The sequence below is a fragment of the Vombatus ursinus genome, unplaced genomic scaffold (genome assembly GCF_900497805.2).
Source record: "Vombatus ursinus unplaced genomic scaffold, bare-nosed wombat genome assembly UNPS02015406.1, whole genome shotgun sequence".
Taxonomy (NCBI): domain Eukaryota; kingdom Metazoa; phylum Chordata; class Mammalia; order Diprotodontia; family Vombatidae; genus Vombatus; species Vombatus ursinus.
This window is the reverse complement of record NW_020955184.1, coordinates 3,430,381-3,453,893: the sequence shown is the minus strand read 5'-3', so window position 1 is coordinate 3,453,893 and position 23,513 is coordinate 3,430,381. Positions and strand designations below refer to the sequence as shown.

The 23,513-nt window shown below is 35.7% G+C and overlaps 1 protein-coding gene across 2 annotated transcripts in view; it reads left to right on the top strand.

The window, feature by feature from the left end:
* BRMS1L (BRMS1 like transcriptional repressor) overlaps positions 1–23,513 on the top strand; it is a 122,378-nt gene that overhangs the window by 44,953 nt on the left and 53,912 nt on the right. For both annotated transcript variants that reach the window (XM_027847417.1, XM_027847418.1), the window contains exon 3: positions 19,851–19,978. In XM_027847417.1, coding sequence (XP_027703218.1) covers positions 19,851–19,978 — 128 coding nt within the window. The remainder of the gene's footprint in view (positions 1–19,850; positions 19,979–23,513) is intronic.

The following is a 23,513-nucleotide window of genomic DNA, read 5'->3' as shown; positions in this document are numbered from 1 at the left end:
TTCTAGTCTACTCTGTTCACCATTCCCTTTTTATCTTTTTGAAATTTTTTCTTATATTTATTGATTCCATTGTTTTTTTACATTACATGAATATTTTAATATACTCTTTCCCTCTCTACCCAGAAAACATCCCTAGTGACAAACATTTTTTTAAAAAGAAAGAAAAATAAATAAATTCAGCAAAATTAACCAACACATCAACTGAACCTGATAGAACTATAGCCCCTGCCTTTACAATAAATTTAGGGAAATGCAGTTTCTTAGCTTTGCTCTGTGGCCAACCTTGGCTGTTATAATTAGATAGAGTTCACTTCTCTTTATTGGGTAGTGTTCTTGTTTACATTGTAATTATTGTATATCTTGTTTTTTTGGTTGTGTTTCACACTGCATCACTTCATATACCTTTTTTTCAAGTGTCTCTAAATTCTTCATAGTCATCATTTCTTCTGGCACAGTAATATTCCATTATATTCATGTACCATAATTTATTTAGCCATTCCCCAATGGGCATCTACTTTATTTCTAGTTCTTTGCCACCACAAAAAGTGCTGCTATGAGTATTTTGGTGGTTATGGGACGTTTCTGTCTTTGATGTTCATACAGTATGTTCCTAGCACTGGGTCAAAAGGTATGGACATTTTATTCACTTTTATAGCATAATTTCAAATTGCTTTCTAGAATGGTTGGATCTATACATAGTTCTAATAGTAGTATATTAGCGTGTCTCCTTCTAGTACCTGTAGCATTAACTATTTTCATATATTTTAGTCTTTACCACCTTGAGTAGTGTGAGGGGAAACCTCTGTTGTTTTGATTTGTATTTTTTTTTTAAGTTTTTATTGACTTTTTTTGTTTATTATTTCACTGTAGTTATTCTAAGCAGTTATTCTAAGGGGAGCCTTCCCAGAGAGCCATCCTGTGTGACAAATAGTATTTTTTTAAAGGGGGAGAAATCAGCTCAACTGATCAGTCCATTGAAAAAGCCTGAAAATATGTGCAATGTGTAACATCTGTGGACCTCCCACCTCCATGAAGGGTAGGTTAGGGATGTCTTTTCTTCCTTCTTCATTGGAGTCCATTTTGATCATTATAATTGTATTATGTTCACTTTTGATTTTTTTGACGTGTGACCCAGAGGACTAAGAGCTCAAGACTAATGACTTCACTTCCTCATTACCTGAGTACAAAAGCAGCTGCAAGGAATGGGAGGGAGGAGGGGGGCTAATGAATCATGATGGGTAACTGTCAAGGGAGCCTTTCTTAGCTAAATCAACTGGAGGTATTTTCAGTACCTATCTTTGTTGAATATCATTTTGGCATGAAAAGTAAATTTTTTTTTGTTAACAATATAATGATCTTTTGAGTATCTCCTAAACTACCTAGATACTGACCTTAGTCTGATCTCTGAACAATTAATATAGCCTTGCAGGATTAGAACATTATGAGCTCTCTGAAAGGTAGGATAGAGAAGAAGGTTGAGCCCAGATTAGCCTTCAAGCTTCCAGTGGTGTTTTTGGTGATGCCTTTACAAATGTTAGAGAAGTCTGAACCCTGAGTCCTCTGGGTCACACATCTCTTACCTGGAGGCACTCCCTCCTCCTGGCAGATTAGAGAATAAACTGCCTGTTGCTATTCAGCAAGAAGAGAACAATGTGAATATGCCCTATTTCCTTGGTAATTAAATGTCCCTTGAAGATAATTTCTGTAAACTGTTTTTAGGTCCTCTAGCTTTTTAGGGTCTTTCAGCCTCATAATTTAAGCTTCCTCCAAGTACTGCTAGAGATAGAGGTTCTTTTCATTCACTCTACCTTCAAAGCAACCAGAGGGACTGAGTTTGTGGAATGGAAAAAAGAATGTTTCCCCATATTAGAAATGGACAAATTGAAAACTAGTGGTGTCAAGTTCTTGTTGAGAATGGATGCTTTTTTATTGGTATTCGTCATCACCCAATTACTTTGGGAAAGTCCTCCTGAAAAATAAGGCCCCTCCCAAATTTGTGTAAACTGGTTTCCAGTGACTTTGGAAATAACTGCAACTGAACCAGCACTCCTCAGACCTGTAATTGTATGTGGTCATAGTTAACCATTGACAGTTGAAGCCCGGTAGTGAGAATGCAAACTAACCCACATTCCTTTTTTTAGGGATTGTCTAATAGCTATGCCAAAGTAACTTTAGTTTAATTTTAAAAATTTGTATCTGAAAGACTAACTGCAATTTTGCCACAAAGATTTTGTTGTGATTCTTTGGCATAAGCCATTGTGTGTGGGGGGGCGGGAGGGCAGGGGGAGGTATTTGAAAAGACAATGCCAAATTCTCCCCAGGAGCTGAGAGACATTTCTGGAATTAAGGATATAAACAGATATCGCAATTGGACCCCATTTGATGAACTAAGGACAGGCAAGGGTTTTCTATCAATTTTAAAAGTTTCCACTCTCACCCCTGAACTATGAACTGTAATTCTCATACTCTTTCCCTCTCTTTCCTTCCCCACCCCCCATCTATCTGTCTGTGTGTCTGTCTGTTTCTCTATCGCTGTATCTCACTTTTCTTCCCACCCTTTCCCCTAAACCTCTTGTCCCATGACCTCAGAAACATTTTGGAAATAGAGCACATGTACTGGCTTGTAGGAGTCTGGTTTTGTTGCCTTTGTGTGTTGCTTTCTGTCTTTTCCCCAGGCTCAGAGAGTAGGGTCAGGCCCCTGCATCAATAGCATCCATGAAACTTTTGCTGAGCACAGGAGGGCTGAGACACAGCATACGCACAGCAGACTTCTATGTAGGGAGTTGGCCTGTCTTAGTGGCTGAGTCATGCCTTGCTAGTGCATTAGTGCTTAGGCCTGCAGCAAAATCTGTCTCAGCATTTTGCAGAAGTGCTGTAGTAGTAGTTGTCTTGGCTTGACTTGGCACAGGGGGAGTACCTGACTCTGGCATAGTGAGCAGGAAGCAAAGATGAGAGCCCTGGTGGCAACTGGCCTTGGGCCAACAGACAGAGCTAAAAACCTCAGGTATTCCCTTTGATAAGAGTACAACTCCTTTCTAAGGAAGGCTTGGAGGACTAAAGGGTGGCATTGTTGGGAGGGAGCTCCCCAATGGGGGCAAGGTATAAATGTCTGGCCAGACCCCACCCCCCACTCCCCTTCAGGAGAAAGGGGGCAGTCCCTCAGAGGCTTCTCTTATAAGAGGCAACATATTTATATTCCTTCCTCCCCCAATCAGTCTCCCAGGAAAGGCACGATCATGGCTAGTGGCCCAGGGAACACCAAGTGAGTGGCAATACAGGGCAGATGCTCCCTGACCTATGATGAGGATCAGTGACCATGTAGGAAGTGTCATCTTTGCTATAGCCCAGATGTTCCTGATGAAATACCCACTATAAACTTCAAAAAATTGTCATTACCCATCATATAGATCTGACTATTTAGATGTGTCTCAGTCCTTCCTGGGACTCTTCCAGATTCAGTCCTTTTTTTGTTTTGTCTTGTTATGTTTCTGTTTTAGTTTTCCTCTTCTTCCTTTAGTGCTACTTATATCGGGCTTCTTGAATATTGGAGGTCAGGGTAGACCAGTACCAGACCTAAAGTTGTTTAAGTGGTAGTAAGTGGTAGAATGTCCTCTAAAAGATATTAAAAACTTTACCATCAAGGGGTAGAGTTTGGTAGGAGCAATATCTTAATCCCTTTCCCCCATGAAGTTTAAGCTGAGGCCTCTCTCATAGGTTTGGCTGATGAATCATAAGTAGTGCCAGCAAGGGAGCTTTGTTTAATTAGCTAAGTCAACTCAAGGTGTCTTCAGTTTCTGTCCTTGTTGAATATCATTCTCTTGTCATGACAAAGTAAAACTCTTTTTGCTACTGTTCAATCACGTAATAATGTCTGTTGAACCTAAACTCACAGGACACTGGCCTGAGTCAGACCCAGCTCATAACAGCCAACATAATATCCAGGCAATGTAATACATAGGCAGCCTGCTTTGGAGCAATCAAGTGTCTAGGTAGTCTGAGACAGAACCACAGCAGGAGACAGAGCCAACTTGGGGCCTGGCAATGCAGCACTAAGGCCTGCCATTCCAGAGTCACAGCAAGGGGTAGGGATTGTGTAGTGTCCAAGTAGTCAAAGCCAGAGCCACGGACAGGGATAATACAATGTACAGACAGCCCTACCAGAGATGCAGTAGGAGATAGGGCTATTACAATCAATGAGAGTCATATAACCAGTGCTATAGACAGCAACTAGTTGGGGGGCCTGTCAAAGCCACTGCAAAGGGTGGAGCCAACTCCCACTAGGGGATTGTGAAACAAGTAAATACAGACTAGTATGATGCCAGAACCTGGGTCAAGCCACCAGGAAACTGAGCTAGAACTCAAGGATTCCTGTAGAATTGTTTTGAACAAATATATTCCAACAAAATGTGATATAAATGAAAGGTATATTTATATATTTATAAAAATTACAAAAAATCTAGATTAACAGAAAAGGAAATAGAGATTTTAAATAACCAAATCTTAGCAAAAGAAATTGAACAGGCCACAACAGCAACTTCCAACTGGAAAAATAAAAACAAAACCCTGTGCCAGATGGGTTTACAAGTAAATACTGTCAAGAAATAAATTACTCAGGTTTTACACAAACTGTTTACAAAGTTAGGAGATGTCATCCTACCAAACTCCATCTCTGAGACAAAGATAATTCTTATTCCTAAACATAGGAAAGCTCACTCAGAGAAAGAAAATAGGCTGATATCTCTAATGAGTGTCAGTATAATATTATTAATTAAAATATCACTAATGAGGCCAAAGCAAAATATTCACCAGATTATATACAATGACTAGGTTGGATTTATACCAGCAATAAAGGGTTTTTCAATAGTTAAGAAAACCTTAAACATAATTTTTGTTGTTCAGTTGTTTCGGTTGTGTCTGACTCTTCATGACCCTATTTGGGGCTTTCTTGGAAAAGATTCTGAGTGGTTTGTCATTTTCTTCTCTAGCTTGTTTTACAGATGAAGAACTGAGGCAAACAGGGTTAAGTGAGTGCCCAAGGTTACATAGTTAGTAAGAGTCTGAGGCCAGATTTGAACTCAGGAAGATGAATCTTCCTGACTCCAGGCCTGGCACTCTATCCATTACACCAACCTAGCAGCCCATTAAACTTAATAGACCATATTAATAACAGTCAATATAAATCCTGACAATATACCATCTTTTATTTTAAAAACACTAAAAAACATAGAAATGAATGGACCTTTCCTTTATATGGTAAATAGCCTTTCTATAAAACCAAAAGCTAGTTTTATTTATATAGTTTTTTAATTAAAAAAAATTTTAATTTTAATATATATGTATGCATGTATACAAATATATGCATGTGTATATATGTGTATATCCAAATATATGTCTGTGTGTGTATATGTATACATACACAGATGTACATATATACAATATACATACATACATATACATACACACACATATATGAATGGATAAATGCCATAGACCTTTTTAGTAAGATCAAGGGAAAAGCAAAGGTGTCCATTTTTACCACTATCATTTGATACAATGGTAGTAATTCTAGGTGTTCTAAATAAGAAAAAGTAATGGAGTAAGGAAAAGAATTAATACAATTATCACTTTTTTTTTGCAGGTGATAGAGATTCACCTAAAAATGGATAGAAATCACAAATTCAGAAAAGGAGCAGGATATCAAACAAATATATCATCATCATTGTATAAATCATCAGCCTTTCTGTGTATTATCAGAAAACCCAGCAGAAAGAGATTTTTAATAAAGGCATTCCATTTAAAATAGCTACAGAATAAAGTATCTGGGAGACTGCCTGCCAAGAAATTATATAAATATAATTATAAAACACTTTAGACAGAATGAAAGATTATGCATTACTCGCTGCTTTGTCATTGTACTCCAAAAACTATGGTACCTTTCCATGTGACATGTAGTTGAAACTTTGTGTTGTCTTCCCTGTTAGAGTATAAATTCCTTGAGAGCAGGGACTGGTTTTCTTTTTATTTGTATCCCCAGTAGTTCACACAGTGTTTCACACATGGTAAAGTACTTTTTAATTCATTCTTTACAAACATAAAAGATAATAAATAATTGGAGAGGAATTAATTGCTTTTATTTCTGCTATTTTGGTAGAGTAAAAACTATAATACTACTAAGTTAATTTAGAGCTTTTTTTTTTTTTTGGCCATACCAGTCGAACTACCAAATGGTTATTTTATTTAACTAGACAAAATAATAACAAAAATCATCCAGAGGTTAAAAAAAAAAAATCAAGATTTTAATGGAAATAATAAAAAGAATTGGAAAGAAGACCTAGTTCTTTCAGATCTCAAGCTATAATACAAAGCAGTACTTATGGAAACAATCTGTTGTTTGTTGTTGATATCACTGAATATCTGACTTTTCATGACCCCATTTGTTTGTTTTGTTTTGTTTTTGGCAAAGATACCGGAGTGTGCCATTTCCTTCTCCAGGAGACAGTTTGTTACTCTTTAGAAGAAATTGATCATTGAAACATTAAGTACACCAAATGATAGCCTGGTATTCAATAAAGCTAAGAATGTCAACTGCTGGGGTGAAGACTCACTATTCTACCAAAACTTCTGGGAAAATTGAAAAGTAGTATGGAATGAATTAAGCTTAAAATAGCATTTCACACTACATGCCTCCAAATGAATACAGAAACTTGATATAAAAGATCTCATAAACAAATTAGAAGAGCAGGGAAATAACCTTTCACAACTATGTATGGGGAAAATTTCTCAACTAAACAAGGGGAGAAGCTTATAGGAGATAAAATAGACAATTTTGATTACAGAAACTTGAAAAGATTTTGCACAAGCAATATTAATGAAGTCAAAACTAGAAAATTAATGGGAAAAAACTTTGTAAAAAATTTTTTTTTAAACAAAAGTCTGGATATGCAGAAAACTGATTTATGGTAAGAGTCATTCTCCAGTAGACAAAACTGTCAAAGGATACAGACAGGTAAGGGTACAAAGAAACCTAAGCAAGCTATCAACAACCATATAAAAATGCTCCAAATGACCAAGAGTTAGAGAAATGCAAATTAAAGCAACCCTGGAGATTCTAACTCACACCTATCAGCTTGGAAAAGATGACAAAATGGAAAATGACAATTGTTGGAGGACCTATGGGAAAACTCGAATGCTACTGCAGTGTTGATGGAACTATGAATAGATAGTACCATTCTGGAAAGTGATTTGTAATTATGCTTAAAAAAAATCATTAAATTGTGCATACTTTTTGATCCAGTAATTCCCTTTGCTCCCATCCGCCTTCTACCCCCTGCTACTAGGCCTATACTCAAAAGAAGTTTCAAAAATTAGGAAAATGATCTATATGTACAAAAATATTTATAGCTATTCTTTTTGTTATAGCAAAGAACTACCTGGAAACTCAGGGAGTATCCATCAATTAGGGAACAAATTATTATATGTAAATGTAATGTGATATTATTGCACTATAAAAAATGACAAAAGGGAAGATTTCAGAAAAACCAGGAATGAATTGTATAAACTGATGCAGAGTGAAAAGTGAGCAGAACCAGAACCAGTCAGTCATCCAGTTAATATTAACATTTGATAAGTGTCTATCATGTGCCAAGCACTGTACTAAACATTGGGGATAAAAAAAAAGTAAAAGACAATTTCTACTCTCAAAGAGCTCAAAATCTAATAGAGGAGACATCATCCAAATAATCACATACAAACAAGCCTATACAGGATAAATTGGAAATAATAAACTGAGGGAAGACAATAGAATTAAGAGAGATTGGTATGCATGTATACAACACTGAAAAGAAAAGTAACTCTGAATGATTTAGCAACTTTCAACAATGCAACCATAGTTCTAGAGGACTGATAATGCAACATGCTTTTTGTCTCCTGATAGGTGATAGATTCAAGATCCAGAGTAAAAAATAAATTTTTGGACATGGTCAAGTATGGGAATTTGTTTTTCCTGATTATCCATGTGTTACAAAAGCTTTGTTTTTCTTTTCTTTTTTTAGTTTCGGTAGTAATTATCTATCCACTCCATGTCATGCTCTTTCATTTCTCAAGGAGTTCACCATATCTCTTAATAGATTTCTTTAGTTCCAATTATCAGCTCCTGCATTTCACTTTAGCAACACACGGGAATGCTCAGTCCTTTGACCGTACCTTATTCACAAATTTTTGCTTCTCTAATCAAGAAAAAAAGTGTTAATTTTCTCTTCTATTTACATCTCAAAAACTTCTTGGTATCATACATCCTTCTCTTCTCCTCTTCTCCAGCTTCTGATCAAGAGGTGACCCTTCTCACTAATGCCATCTTGTCTCTAAATATATTACTTCCTATCATTTCTTCAACTCTCTATGCCTTACTCTTAGTCCTTCGGGGACCTTCAGTCTCTGACTAGTCCCCAGTATCCTTAGCTGGTTCATCATCCGTATCATGCCCTCTATCTGTGAATGTGCTTCAAGACTCTGTCTAGAACCCTCTTCTCTGTGTACCAGGGATTCTTAACCTGAAGTCAATGAATCAATTTCAGAGTGGTCTGTGACCTTGGATTGGGAAAAAAAAATAATCTTTATTTCCATGTAGTTAATTTCATTTGTAATCCTATGTTTTATGCATTTAAAATCATTACTCAGAGAAGGAGTCCATAGGCTTTGCCAGACTGCCAAATCAGTTCATTTAAAAAAAAAAAAAGAAGCCTTAATTTACATTCCCACTTGGTGACCTCATCATCTATCATGGATTTAATTATAATTTCTCTTCATAAAGACCCCTGATCTATATATCCAGCCCTGGTTTCTCTCCTGGGTGCTATTTATGTATTTCCACCTGCCTGTTGGATATTTCAACCTGGATATCCCACGTACAACTCAAAGAAACAACTCATCTTTTCCTTCATATCCACCTTCTGAAATTCCCTATTTCTGTGAAGAATACCCCCATCTTGTCACCCAGGTTCACAAGCTCACCATTACTCTTGACTCCTCCCACATATATGTTCACTAACCAAATCTTGTCATGTCAATATTTATCACATCTCTTGCATTCTTCTCCCTTACTCACATGGCTACCACCTACTTCAGATCCCCACTACTTCACACCTGTACTATATGTGTGTGTGTGTGTGTGTGTGTGTGTGTGTGTGTGTGTGTGTGATTTCTGTTTCCTTCACAATTATGCTTAAGTAACATTTTTTACTTTTCTCTTCTTTTTTCTTCTTTCCTGCCATGCTATTATTGCCCTTCTGTCCCCAAATTTTATCTTATATTTATTTTTATATATAAAATGTACATAAATAAGTATTTTTATGTACCTTTTGTCTCCAAAAAAATGTAAAGTCTTGAGAGCAGAGACTTTTGTCTTTTCATTTTTGTCTTAGCACAAAGCAGGTGTTTAATAAATTATTGATTAATTGAAATTAGTTTTAGATACATGGATCTTGTCATATTCCATTTGTGTTCCTGTTATGCAGAGAAAACAAAGTGATCATTTAATATATTTGCTATATTTGCTTAATCAATAGATCAGTAATTACCCTTAAGCTTAAATGTTCTATTCATTATCCAAACATACTCTTCTATGCAGTGGAAAAACTACCTGTACCAGAATCTGCAGAGACTTGGATTTGGATGAATATGATGAATTTGATAATTCAGATTATAACAACAAGTTTCTTATGACAATGTAGGAAACAAAGAAAATGGTTATTCCATCATTTGAAATGATTTTTCAATATTCAGCTTCCCAGTTTCATTTAATTTTGTTTGTGAGCTCAATTTATCCAGAAATAAAAATGAGTTTAGCTTCTAGGTTAAAAAATATGGAATCTCTTGCAAGAGAGTACTAATATGTATTAAAAATACGACACTTCTCTTGAAAAGGATTAAATATGGAAAAGTAATTTTGGCATATCTGTGGAGATATAAAAGTAATTGCTTTTTAAAGAAATTTATTTAGCATTATATTTTCTCCCAGTTACATGTAAAAATAATTCTTAACATTCGTTTTTAAAACTTTGAGATTATACATGTATAGTCATATAAAACATTTCCAAATTAGTCATGTTGTGAAAGAAAACACAGGCAAAAAAAAAAGCAAACCTCAGGAAAAATAAAGAAAGTAAAAAAAAAATATGCTTCTGTATTTAGATACCATCCGTTCTTTCTCTGGGGATGGATAGTATTTTTCATCATAAGTCCTTCAGAGTTGTCTTGGATCATTGTGTTGCTGAGAATAGCTAAGCCATTCACAGCTGATCATCTTACAGTTTTGCTTTTACTTTGTACACAGTACAGTTCACTTTGCATCAGCTCATGTAAGTCTTTCCAGGTTTTTCTAAGAGCCTTCTGCTCATCATTTCTTATAGCACTTCCATATAAGTGTTATATATATATTATAAGCATTCCTTATTTCATATAGTATTCCATCACAATCATATACTACAACTTGTTCAGCCATTCCCCAATTGATGGGCATCCCCTCAATTTCCAATTCTTTGCCCCCAGAAAAGAGCTGCTATAAATACTTTTGTACATAGATGTCCTTTTCCTTTTCGGTTTTTATCCCTTTTGGAATGTAGATCTAGTGGTGGTATTGCTAGGTCAAAGAATATGCATGGTTTTATAGCCCTTTGGGAATAGTTCCAAATTGCTGTACAGAATGGTTGAATCAGTTCACCAACAGTGCATTAATGTCTCTTTTTTCCCACATCCCCTCCAACATTTGTCATTTACCTTTTCTGTCCTAGTAGCCAATCAAATAGGTATGAGATAGTACTTCAGAATTGTTTTCGTTTGCATTTCTCCGATCAGTAGTGAGTTAGAGCATTTTTTCATATGGCTATAGATAACTTTGATTACTTCATTTGAAAACTGATCATGTCTTTTGGTCATTTATCAATTGGGGAATGGCTTTTATTTTTATAAATTTGACTCAGTTCTCTGTATGTTTGAAAAATGAGGCCTTTATCATAGAAACTTGCTTCGAATTTTTTTTCACAGTTACTATTGCTAACAGTATTTCCCTCCATCCTATTTGCCCCCCATTTGTTCTATTTTCTCTCTTCTTTCACCCTGTTCCTCCTCAAAAGTGTTTTGCTTCACATAAAACAGACAAGAAAAGGCTTTTATAGTGGAGGGAAAATGGGGGAAGGTGAGAGGGAATGAGTGAATCTTATTCTCATCAGATTTGGCTTAAGGACGGAATAACATACACACTCAATTGGGTATGGAAATCTATCTTACCCTACAGGAAAATGGGGGGGAAGGGGACAAGAGAGCAGGGAGATGGTAGAAGGGAGGGCAGATTGGGGGAGGGGGTAATCAAAAGCAAACACTTCTGAGGAAGGACAGGGTCAAAAGAAAGTATAGAATAAATGGGGGGGCAGGATAGGATGAAGGGAAATATACTTCGTTTTTCACAACATGACTACTATGGAAATGTTTTGCATGACTACACATGTATAACCTGTATTGAGTTGCTTGCCTTTTCAATGAGGATGGGTGAGGAGGGAGGAAGGGAGAAAATTTGGAACCCAAAGTTTTAAAAACACATGTTAAAAAAATTGTTTTCACATGCAACTGGGAAATAAGAAATACAGATAATGGGATATAGAAATCTATCCTGCCCTACAGGAAAATAGAAAGGGAAGGGGATAAGAGAAGGGGAGGTGAGATAGAAGGGAGGGCAGATTAGTGGAAGGGATATACAGAATGCATGCCATCTTGGGGTGGGGGGAGGGATGAGATGGGGAGAAATTTTGGACCTCAAAATCCTGTGGAAGTAAATGTTGAAAACTAAAAATAAATTTAAGAAAAAAAAAAGAAAAAAAAGTGCTTTGGTTCTGACTACCCTTTCTTCCAATCTGCCCTCCCTTCTATCACACTCCCACTCCCAAAGTGATTGCTTTTTTACGACTCTGTTTACAACTTTTGTGTGTCAAATGTTTATGAATGGAACAGCAGAAACAAACAAAAAATCAATCATTGAAAAACCTCAAAGAAAAGAACTCATTTTAGGAAAGAAAAGTTTGATAAGTGAAACATTTATTAGTCCTGCAAAAGTTTTCTTAATGTCATTGCACATTAAATTTGGTTTAATAAAATATTCTGTCCAGGTTATAGATCAAAATAGTGCAGGTTTTCTTGATCCAAAAACAAATTACTAAGAATCAATGAAGCAAAAATCAAAGAAAGAATATTTGTAGGTCTCCAAACAAGCACAGTCATTAAAGATGAACATTTTGAAGAATAGCTAGATGAAATTAGAGGAACTATGTGAAAATATTTTTTTAAATGACCAAAACCTTTCTGGAAAACAACAAAACAGAAAATTACCAAGAAATTGTCAATAATCTTCTCAAAAATCTCTATAAAGTTATTGGATATAACATATCCCTCAGGATCCATTTCTTGTTATCATTTTTGGAATTCTTTCCAGAAAACTTAGGTGCTATAAGTATTACGCATGGCCAGCAACATTTCCATTAAGAAATATCCACAAAGTGGTCAAAAGATATGAACAGGTAATTTTCAGATGAAGAAATTAAAGCCTTCTATAATCATATGAAAAAATGCTCTAAATCACTATTGATTAGAGAAATGCAAATCGAAACAACTCACCTATCAGATTGGCTAACATGACAAAACAGGAAAATTATAAATGTCGGAGAAGATGTGGGAAAATTGGAACACTGGTGCATTGTTGGTGGAGTTGTGAATTGATCCAACCATTTTGGAGAGCAATTTGGAACTGTGCCCAAAGGACTATAAAGTTGTGCATACCCTTTGATCCAGCAATGCCACTTCTGAGTCTGTATCCCAAAGAGATCACAAAAAAGGGCAAAGGACCTAAATGTACAAAAATATTTTTGTGGTGGCAAAGAATTGGAAATTGAAGAAATGCCTATCAATTGGGGAATGGCTGAACAAGTGGTGGTATATGCATATAATGGAATATTGTTGTGCTAAAAGAAAATGATGAGCATGTGGATTTCAGAAAAACCTGGAAAGACTTACATTAACTGATGCTAAGTGAAGTGAACAGAATTGGGAGAACATTGTACACACTAACAGCAACATTGTATGATGATCAACTAGGATAGACTTAGCTCTTCTTAGCAATACAGTGATCCAAGACAGTTCTAAAAGACTCATGATGGAAAATGCTATCCATATCTAGAGAAAGAACTATGGAGTCAGAATGCAGATCAAAGCGTACTATTTTCACTTCTTTTTCCCTTTTGTTCTATTTCTTCTTTCACAACATGGCTAATGTGGAAATATGTTTAACATGATTGCACATGTATAACCTCTATCAGGTTGGTTGCCGTCTTTGGGACTAGGGAGAGAAAGGGAGAAAAATTTGAAACTCAAAATCTTATAAAAAATGAATGTTGAGAACTATCATTACATGTAATTGGAAAAAGTAAAATACTAATTAAGAAAAGAAATATCCACAGTGGAAAATAATACCAGGGCAAGTGGAGTCTAAGTATGATTACTTTTAGACACTGAAGAGTGTCTACAGGCAAAATGCAACAAGAAATCATTAGTAGCTATGTTTCAGGTGAGTTTGTTTTGTTGTTTAGTCATTTTTCAGTCATGTCTGACTCTTCGTGATCCTGTTTAGGGTTTTCTTGGCAGTGATCCTGGAGTGGTTTGCCATTTCCTTCTCCAGCTCATTTTACAAATAAGGAAACTGAGGCGAACAGGATTAAGTGACTTGCCCAGGGTAACACAGCTAGTTAATATCTAAAGTCAGGGTTGAACTTGGGTCCTCCTGACTCCAGGCCACCTAGCTGCCCTTTAGGTGAGTTAAGTGATCATAATTTTTTTGGCAAAATTGATTTTTAAATGTATAGAGTTGTGATTCCAGTGAAAATCGTGGGTGATGGACAAAATCTGAAATTACACATAAAATCAGCACAAAAATATGAAAAATAGATTCACCTATTTTTGTTGTTTTGACAGAAGAATACTTTTTATTGTCCATTGAATATATGATCCAAGTGAATGAAGGAGACAACGGGTATCATTTTGAGTAGCGTTATTATCTTAGCTCTTTTTAGAATGGCCAAAGTATAATTGTGTAGTCTAATTAAGGTAGAATTGGTGGGAGAACCAAAAAACTTTAATTATTTTTTGTCTGAACCTTTGATTTCACTGGTATATGGAATCCCCAGTGAAGAAAGTCTCTTTACTAAATGCAGATCAACAATTTTTCTGTAACTTAGAAGTCTTAGGTAATTGCTCAGAGCACTGAGATTTGTGACTTACCTAGGGTTTTACAATCTGAGGCAGGACTTGAATCCAGCTCTTGTCTTGGAGGCTAGCTATTGTAATCTCCTGCATTACACAGCCACTCTATAACTGTATTCAACAGGAATTATTCAAGCACTGATTATCCATTTTATGTGGCGCAGTCCTTCATCTTGACTCTCGTGTTCATGTTGCTTGCTCTGTAATCTTTTCTTGGCCTTTCAGCATATTGACAATATAGATATGAAAGAGGAAAAGTTAAAATTCACTTAACTTACTTGTATTTGCTAATAAGTAAAATATTTGACAGTGAAGGAAGTCAAAACTGTTGAAAAAATGGAATGAAGGTGTTTATCATCTGAATTTTATTGATTCTTGTCAAGCCTTTTCTCTAGCTAGATTGCATGAATTTTGAGAGTTGGATATATAGTTTACTGTCCATGCTGGTGGGGGGAACTGGTGCAACAAGTAATATGAAAATCAGGTAATTTAAACATTCTTTATACTTAGATTTGCAATGCATTATTCTTTTCTCACTTCTGTCTCTCAAATCTATGTAATTAGCCCTTGTATCTGTTTTGATCTCCAGTCCTCAATATCTTCTCTACATTCCAGATATTTCCATCTGGATGTCCCAATAAATGTCTCAAAATTAGCATGTCAGAACAACTCATTATCTTTTTCTGCAAACCAGCCTGGGCTCCTAACTTTTTTTTTGTTGAGGGCTATAATTTTAGTCACCTGTGTATTATAGGAGTTATCTTCCACTCTCCCCCCTCTCTCTCAGATCTTGTCAGTTCCACCTCTGCAAAATCCCTTACATCCTTCTCCCTTTCTCTACTTGTAGGGCCACCACCTTCATTCATGCTCTCATTATTTCTTGCTAGTATGTTAGTCTAGTTGACTTTTCCCTGTTCCTCAAGTAATATTGTGAAAAGCTTTCACAGTCTAACTCAAACCTATATTTCTATACTGATTTCACATCACTTCTCCACACATACTGTATGTACAGCCAAGTTGAACTCTTTGCAGTTCCTCATACATGCCATTTCATCTTCTGCTTCTTTGTCTTTGCATAGACTCTTCCCCCAGGCCTGCAATGCCCTCCTTATTCACCTATGTTTCCCAGAATTCTTGTCTCCCTTTAAGGCTCAGCTCTAGTGCTTTCTCCTAAAATTAGCCTTTTCTTATTTTCCAATTTGTTAGTGTTTCCCACATCCCAGAATTAGTTTGTTTTTGTTTTGTATTTACTTATCTGTATTGATTTTTGTTTTCTCCCAGTAGACTATAAGCTCTTTAAGGGCAGAATCTATTTCATTTTTATAACCTAGTACATTTAGTAAGCACTTAGTAACCGTTGTTGAATTGTAATTTTTTTTTCATTTCTGAGACTTACCTTCCTATTTTGTTATCTATAAACTAATATTAAAATTAGTTTGGATTCTCTAATTATGCATTATTTGGACAGTAAAGAACATACGGTTATAGGAAGAAACAAGGTTTTAGTCTGGTACCACATGTGATTTTGCTGATGTAGTTAATTCCTGGTTAGGAAATGTGCAAAATTTACAGTCTCATCTATAGCCTGTGTTTTATAGCCTATATGTCTTGGAGCTAGGACTTGAACTCAAGTTCAAGTGAGTTGTTGAAGTGGGAACTAGAGTAGCAAGGGGCGAACAGTTTATGTTTGGGGAAGATACTGCCATATTTACATTTGTGCCAAACTTTAACTTTTCCACTGACCAACCAGCAACTATAGTTTCCCTAGCTTGTTCTTTGACCTTACTTTGATGTTGGCTTTCCATATGCCACACTGCCTCCCTATCTAGACATACATATAGATATTCGTGTGTGTGTGTGTGTGCACACCTTCTATGGTAGTTATAATTAGTCTATTTTTTTCCTAGCATTTGTGGTGTACATATCTTTTAAAGTCTCATAAGGGAAGAAACCCTCCATTATGTATTTTCTGTAATGGTAAGAACCAGATTCCCACAATTCCATGTAAACCTCTGAGATTTTATGCCATCTTAAACCCAAGAGTTATAGAATTTGGCTGATTTTGTGGCACAACATATTTTTTAATTAATTAATTTATTTTTAGTTTTTAACATTCACTTCCATAATATTTTGAGTTCCAAATTTTCTCCCTATCTCTCTCATTCCCCCACCCCAAGATGGAATGCAATTTGATATAGGCTCTACATATACATTCATATTGAACCTATTTTCACATTAATCAAATTGTAAAGAAGAATTACAACAACCAATGGGAGAAACCATGAGAAAGGAGAAACAAACAAAAAAAAAGAGAGAGCAAATAATATGCTTCGATCTGCATTCAGACTCCATAGTTCTTTTTCTGGATGTGGACAGCATTTTCCATCATGAGTCCTTTGGAGTTGTCTTGGATCCTTGAATTGCTAAGAAGAGATGAGTCCATCAAAGTTAGTCATCTTACGTTGTGGCTGTTACTGTAAACAATGTTCTCCTGGCTCTGCTCATTTCACTCAGCATCAGTTCATTCAAGTCTTTCCAGGTCTTTCTGAAGTCTGCCTGCTCATCATTTCTTATAGCACAATAGTATTCTATTACATTCATATCCCACAACTTGTTCAGCCATTCCCCAACTGATGGACATCCCCTCAATTTCCAATTCTTTGCCATCACAAGAAGAGGTGCTATAAATATTTCTGTACATGTGGGCACACACATATCTTTAAATGACTCTTGTTTAAAACAAATAAACAAATAAATGACTCTTGTTTACCTAGAGGAGTGGAAGCTTAAATAATTTACTTGGAGTTGCTAATAGGTAAAATGTTTGATTGGAAAGGAACTATGGACTAAAATGAGGTGGAACTATCATCTGAATCATTTATTCATGCCTTTCCTTTCCAGTTTGTAATTCACAGTCTCAAAATGGAGCTGAAAGGAAGCTTAGAGATCATTTACAGTGGTGTGGGAATTACTTGGGGCAAACAATATTTTTGTTATGGTTTCTTTTTGTGATATCAGTGGTAAGGCATATGTGCTACTACAGACAGCAGACTGATTCATATTGTCTGAAGTTGACCAAATGAAAGCATATTGGGTTGGTTTTTCCATTTTTGGTTATTTCCTTGTCATAGGAGTGCTGGATTTACTGCCATAATATGTGTTTAATTGCTATCTTTTGTTATGTTCTAATTTTGGCTTTTAAGAATGGACATCACTCCAAGGAAAGTGCAGAAGCTGTAACAATCAAAAATATCCTTTGCTGATTATTAGAGGTATTTCAACAGCTGTTGGCATGGAGTAATCAAACATTTCAAGTCCTCAGTGAAACAAGGTCAATACCACTGAAGCACAGAGGAAAGTGTGGTTGAAAATGAAAAAAACAAAGAACCAATAAACAATTGCTATAAAAAGCTTATTTAAACCTCAAAAAATAAGCAAACACCTTTAGTTGAACCAGAAAGTAAAATAGCTATTTCACTGTTTTTCTACAGTACAGCATAAGCTTCTTGGAGTTGGAAGAAAACTAAGAAGTCTGGTATTTTAAAACAACAACAAAAAAATCTGTTAACCATTTCTATGAATAAACAAATTTAGCTTGGGCAAGACAATACAAAGAATGAGGTACCAAACATTGAAGTCCAGGTGACCCTGTAAGCTATAGGAATCATTAGATTGTAAATATTCACCAAAAAGTAGTTTGAGAATTTATTACTTCTAATGGACTTTGAAGTTTTATCTGCATTGAGGAAATGAACTCTGAAAAATACATTGATATTCTAGGAAGCAGAATTGTTCTGGAATTACATAAATTTCCAAAAGAAAATGGAATCAGTATTGCAACATGACCTTGCCACACTCATCATGAAAGGTTAAGAAATTTATCCACAAGAGAAACTTGTTTCAGTAGTCTGGGAACTTGCTGGTTTCAAATACTGTTAAAAAAAATCTATGGGCTATAATTAAGGCTAGACTATGAAAAATGGACTGTATTATTATTCCCATTTTACAGATGAGGAAACCAAGGCTAAGAGAAGTTAAGTGACTTGTCCTGGGTCACCCAGCTAGTAAGTGTCTGAGGTTGGATTTGAACTCCAGGGCCAGCACTCTACCCATTGTGTCACCAAAGGACACAAAATATCATTCGGTAGTATCCTGATTACTTTGTCATTGTGTTTTAAGTCATCAATTCCTAACAGTAGATGTTACTTCTCCTGTACAATGCTTCTAAGAGTAGTTGGTCAATTCTGAACATACTGTCTTTGATAACCAGAATGAAGCTGAGTGCTTCATTCTTTTCTTAATAAACATTTATATTTGTTATTCTGTATGTGAATAGACACTGGAAGGGATGGAGCCATTAATAAGACATGGTTCCTCTCCTCAAGGAACTTACAGCCTAGTAGAAGCGATTAGGCATGTATATAGATAAATATAGTAGAAATAAAGATGTAATTGTGCCAAATGCCAAGAAGTTAGATCAAGGAGAGATCAGCTCTACTTGAGGGGGAACAGAGAAGGTAGAATTTTAATTAAATGTTGAAAAATAGGATGTCAACAAACAAAAAAGCAGGCACAGGAGAAGTTGGGAGGATGTGTTCTGTGACCAGTGAATAATTTTAAATTTTGTTGGGAGACACAGAGAGAGAGAGAAGATCGAGGAATAAAATAATATTAGAAAAGTCAGATTGGGGGGTTTTGGAATGGCAGGCTAAGGAATTTGGACTTTTATTAATGAATTGGCAGTAAGGAACCATTGAAGGATTTCATACAGTGAACTTATGTCGCAGTTGGCATAATGGAGTAGTTTGTGTAATCAGACATGCTATTTGGGTAGGCTAACTATACATGCTCATTTGTCTTTCAGTAGGTGATTTTTCAACTTATTTAATAATTTGTTAAATTGCAACCTGGATAAGCTGGGAATGCCAAATTGCTAATACCTTAGCTTCTTGTGGATTTTTAAAATGAGCACAGACTAGATAGCATCAGATAGACTTGTTCAGGAGATGATAATAGGAGAAAATTCAGGGTTTGTTTAAAAAGCACAAAAAAATCTAGTGTTTACATACTTATGTTCTTTGTTAGTTTCTTTTTAAACTTCCTTTTCTATGTGATCTTTTTTCTTGTAGTCTTAGTTCTCATAGTCTTGGTAAATTTGTAAAACTTTACTAACTTTACTAGTTAGCAAACTTTACTAAGCATATCTTAGTAAGATATAGTCTCTTACAGTTCTCTTAATCAAACTTGTGTTAAGTTAAAACCATTTTAAAAATTTGAACTTAGACAATTTAAAAAGAACTACTTAAATTTTTTAAAGGGAGCCAGAGGATAGTTATTTTAGTTCTGTTTGTTCCTGAAAAAAATAGAGATGTAAATTTGGTAGTGAATAATATATCCATGAAAGCGAGTAAAATAACTGAGTTTCATGTTTAAGATGAAGTTAAAACAGAATGAATTTGATAGGTTGAATGTGTATGAGATTAGACAAAGATGATGTAGAAACTGAACTGCTCTGTTGAACTGATTTTTTATATTTTTTGCTTTATGTTAAGGCTTTATAAAGAACGATTGAGTCAAGTGGATGCAAAGCTCCAAGAAGTAATAGCTGGGAAGGCACCAGAATATTTGGAACCATTGGCAACTTTGCAAGAAAATATGCAAATCCGAACAAAGGTAGCAGGTAGGAATGTGAAAAATTCATTTCTCCTTAATTTCCACTTAAAGGATACTTATAAAATGAATGTATTTTATTGTTAGTAATGTTACTGAAGATTGAATGCATCTTTACTTTGACCACAACATATTCTTTTCATTATTAATAAATATTCCTTTTTTAAAGCACCTACTATGCATTCACTTTGTACACATGCTGTGGGAAATATATGTAAGGAACCCACAAGGAATTCATGCTCTTGGAGGGAGACAATTTATACATGTGAAAACAATTTAAGAACAAAAACACTTTATGTAATGGGGCTTAAGAATAGATGGCAGGTGTCCTCCCAAAGTTTAACTTTCTGTTAGCAAATCACGAAGTAAAATGAATATCCAAATTGAATTCAACAAACATTTATGAAGTATCTGCTATGTGTATCTTCATGCCATTCACCCAATACTTTATATCCTAAGTTATAAGTCTTGTAATCTTCAGTGGTAGAAGAACTATACTGACTAAAGAAAAAACAGATCATTAGACTATGGACACTATCTTAGCATTCTTCTTATAGTAGCATTTCTCTAAGGCATCAGTAAAAATTGACTTTTGCAGTAATAATGGCTGCTGCTTTGATTTATTGAGCAGTATATGATCAAAACATTGAGTAGGAGCTTGATCTCTCAAATCTTTTATCCTATCACCACTGCTCATATTTTGTCAGATTCCAGCCTTAGAATATTCTTGTGCTACAGAATGGAGCTACTGGAAGTCACACAACCTTGCTAATTAAGTTTATTACAAATCTAATCTTACCTAGACCCTCACTGCAGCAAGGCAATCCTTTGATGCCTCCCTTGATTCTCTATCCTAGTTACCACAGCAACTAGCTGAAACCTACTCTCTCCTCAAGCTTCTTATGCCATTTCCTCCAAACGTCCTGTCTTCTCACAGCTAAGGGTTATACCTCATATTTTACTGGGAAAATAAAGGTTCTTCTTTGTAAGCTCCCTCTTCTCACCACATAACTCCTTGACATAATCCTTTACTTTCCTCTAGTATTCCATCCTGTGATAACGAGCTGGCCCTCCTCGCCAAAGCAAGCCCCTCTATACATATCTCTCTATCTTTTTCAGGATATTGTCCCTATCATCCCTTCTGTCCTGATGATTTTTAATCTTTAATCTCTCTCCATCTATTTGTTCCTTCCCTGCTGCCAACACACCTGTCCAACTTTCTCCTATCCTGAAAAATCCCTAATTAGATACGACCATTCCCACAACCTGTTGTCCAGTGTCTCTCCTCCTTTCCTTAGCCAAACTCCTTTAAATAGCTATCTATGTCTGTTCCTTCCACTTCCTCTTCTGTCATTCTCTCCTAAAATCTCAGCAATCTAGCTTCTAACATCATCACTCAGCTGAAATTATTCTCCAAAGTCAGTAATCTTCTCCCAATCTAATGGCTTTTTCTCAATCCGCAAACATTTATTAACCATATATTATTTGCCGTGTACTGTGCTAGGTACTGGGGATAAAAAGATAAAAATGCAGTGTTCATGCTCCAGGCACTCAATCAATCCTTATTCTTTTTGACTTCTCTGTGCTACTGTTGACACACTTTACTCCTAGATGCTCTCACTTCCTTGGATTTTTATGACATTTATCTTTCTTGATCCTTCCCCTGATTTTTTGATTTCCTCTCTGCCTCCTTTCCTGGATCATCATCCATGTCACACTTACTGACTACAGATATACCCCAATGACTGTCATAAGTCATTTTCTCTTTTCTTTCTATGCTCTCTTACTTGGTGACCTTATAAGCTTCCAAGGGTACAGTTATCGTCTATGTGCACATGACTTCCAGATCTCTCTACACAATCCTAATCTCTCTCCTAAGTTACAGTCTTGCATCATTATCAACAGTCCATTGGACCTTTTGAACCAGATGTCTCAAAGATATATTAAACTCGACATGTTTAAAAACAGAGCTCACTAATTTTTCCCTCAAACCCTCTCCTATTTTGAACTAACCTTTTGGAAACCTGGGTTTGCAACCTTGGTGTCATACATGACTCTTCGGTCTTTTTCACATATCTAAACAGTGACCAAATCTTATTATTTCTATAGCCACAATATTTCTTGAATCTGTCATGTTATTTTCATTCATATTGCCAACCACCCCAGTTAAGCAACTTGTCACCTAGACTGTTGCAATAATTTCCTGATTTTTCCCTCTCACATTTTTCTCCACTTGTAATCCATCCTCAATGCTGTTGCTAAAGTGTGCTTCCAAAAGTGGAAGTTTGACCATGTCATCATCTCCTATTCAGTTAACTTCATATGTTCAATATTACCTCCAGAACCAAATATAAACTCCTCTGTTTGGCATTTAAAGCCCTTTTAACTTGCTCTGTTTTACCTTTCTAGTCTTATTACTCAGTGTCTTTGCACTGGTTACCTCTCATGCCTCAAATGCTCTTCCTCTTCCTCTTCTTTCTTACCTTACAATCCCTGGTTTCCTTTAAGACTCAACTCAGGTACCATCTTCTACATGAAACCTTTCCTAGTCCTCCTAGCTGCTAATGCTTTATCCCCCCAAGGTGAGCTTTTCTCTCTCTACAGAGGGACTGTCTCACTTTTGTTTTTGTATTCCTAGCACCTGGCACAGTGCCTGGTATCCAGGTCTTAATAAATGCTTATTAACTGATAAGTACATTTAGCACATTGACTAGCATCCTATTTTAAACCTAATCATTTGTTCAAATAAGCTTTCTTGCATTGCTCAGTCATGCAATAAGTAAATGACAATATATTTGATTGTAAACAGATATATTTACATTTCAGGTTTATATTTGTAATAAGATCCACCCTCAGTCAGTATTTTAACAATAATAATAGTTATTATTATAACTGACATTGATAGGGTGCTTTAAAGTTTGTAGACCACTCTGTATACATTCACACATTTGACCTTCACAATAAACCATTGTGGGTGGGTACTTTAACTATTATTATTATCATTACAGATAAGGAAATTGAGATGCAGAAAAGTAAGACTTGCTGATAGTCTAACAACTGCTAAGTGTTGGAGGCAAGGTTTAAACTTTTTCTTTAGTCCAAGTATAGCTTCTCTCCAAGAACAAGTCTGACCATGTCACTCCCCTTTTCAATAAATTTCAATTGTTCCCTGTTATTTCTGGGATCAAATACAAACTTCATTTTATGTTCCAACTTACCTTAAAGCTTATTATATATTACACCCATTCACTCATTATGGTCCTCCCTAACTGGTCTTGGTCTCCTTCTCATGATATTCCAACTCTCCATACTTTTGTATAGACTTTTCTTCCATGGTTCAAATATATTTGTTCCTCACCTATGTTAATGTCCTGGTTTCTTTGAAAGCTTAGGTGAAAAGCCACCTTCTACATGAGGCCTTTGCTAATCCTCCCATCTGATAGTGCCTTCCTCACCAGAATAACTTGTATTTATTTTGTACATTTTTATTCAGGGTATCCTAAAAGTCTTAATGCTTCTCTGTGTACTGGTTTACTTCAATAGAA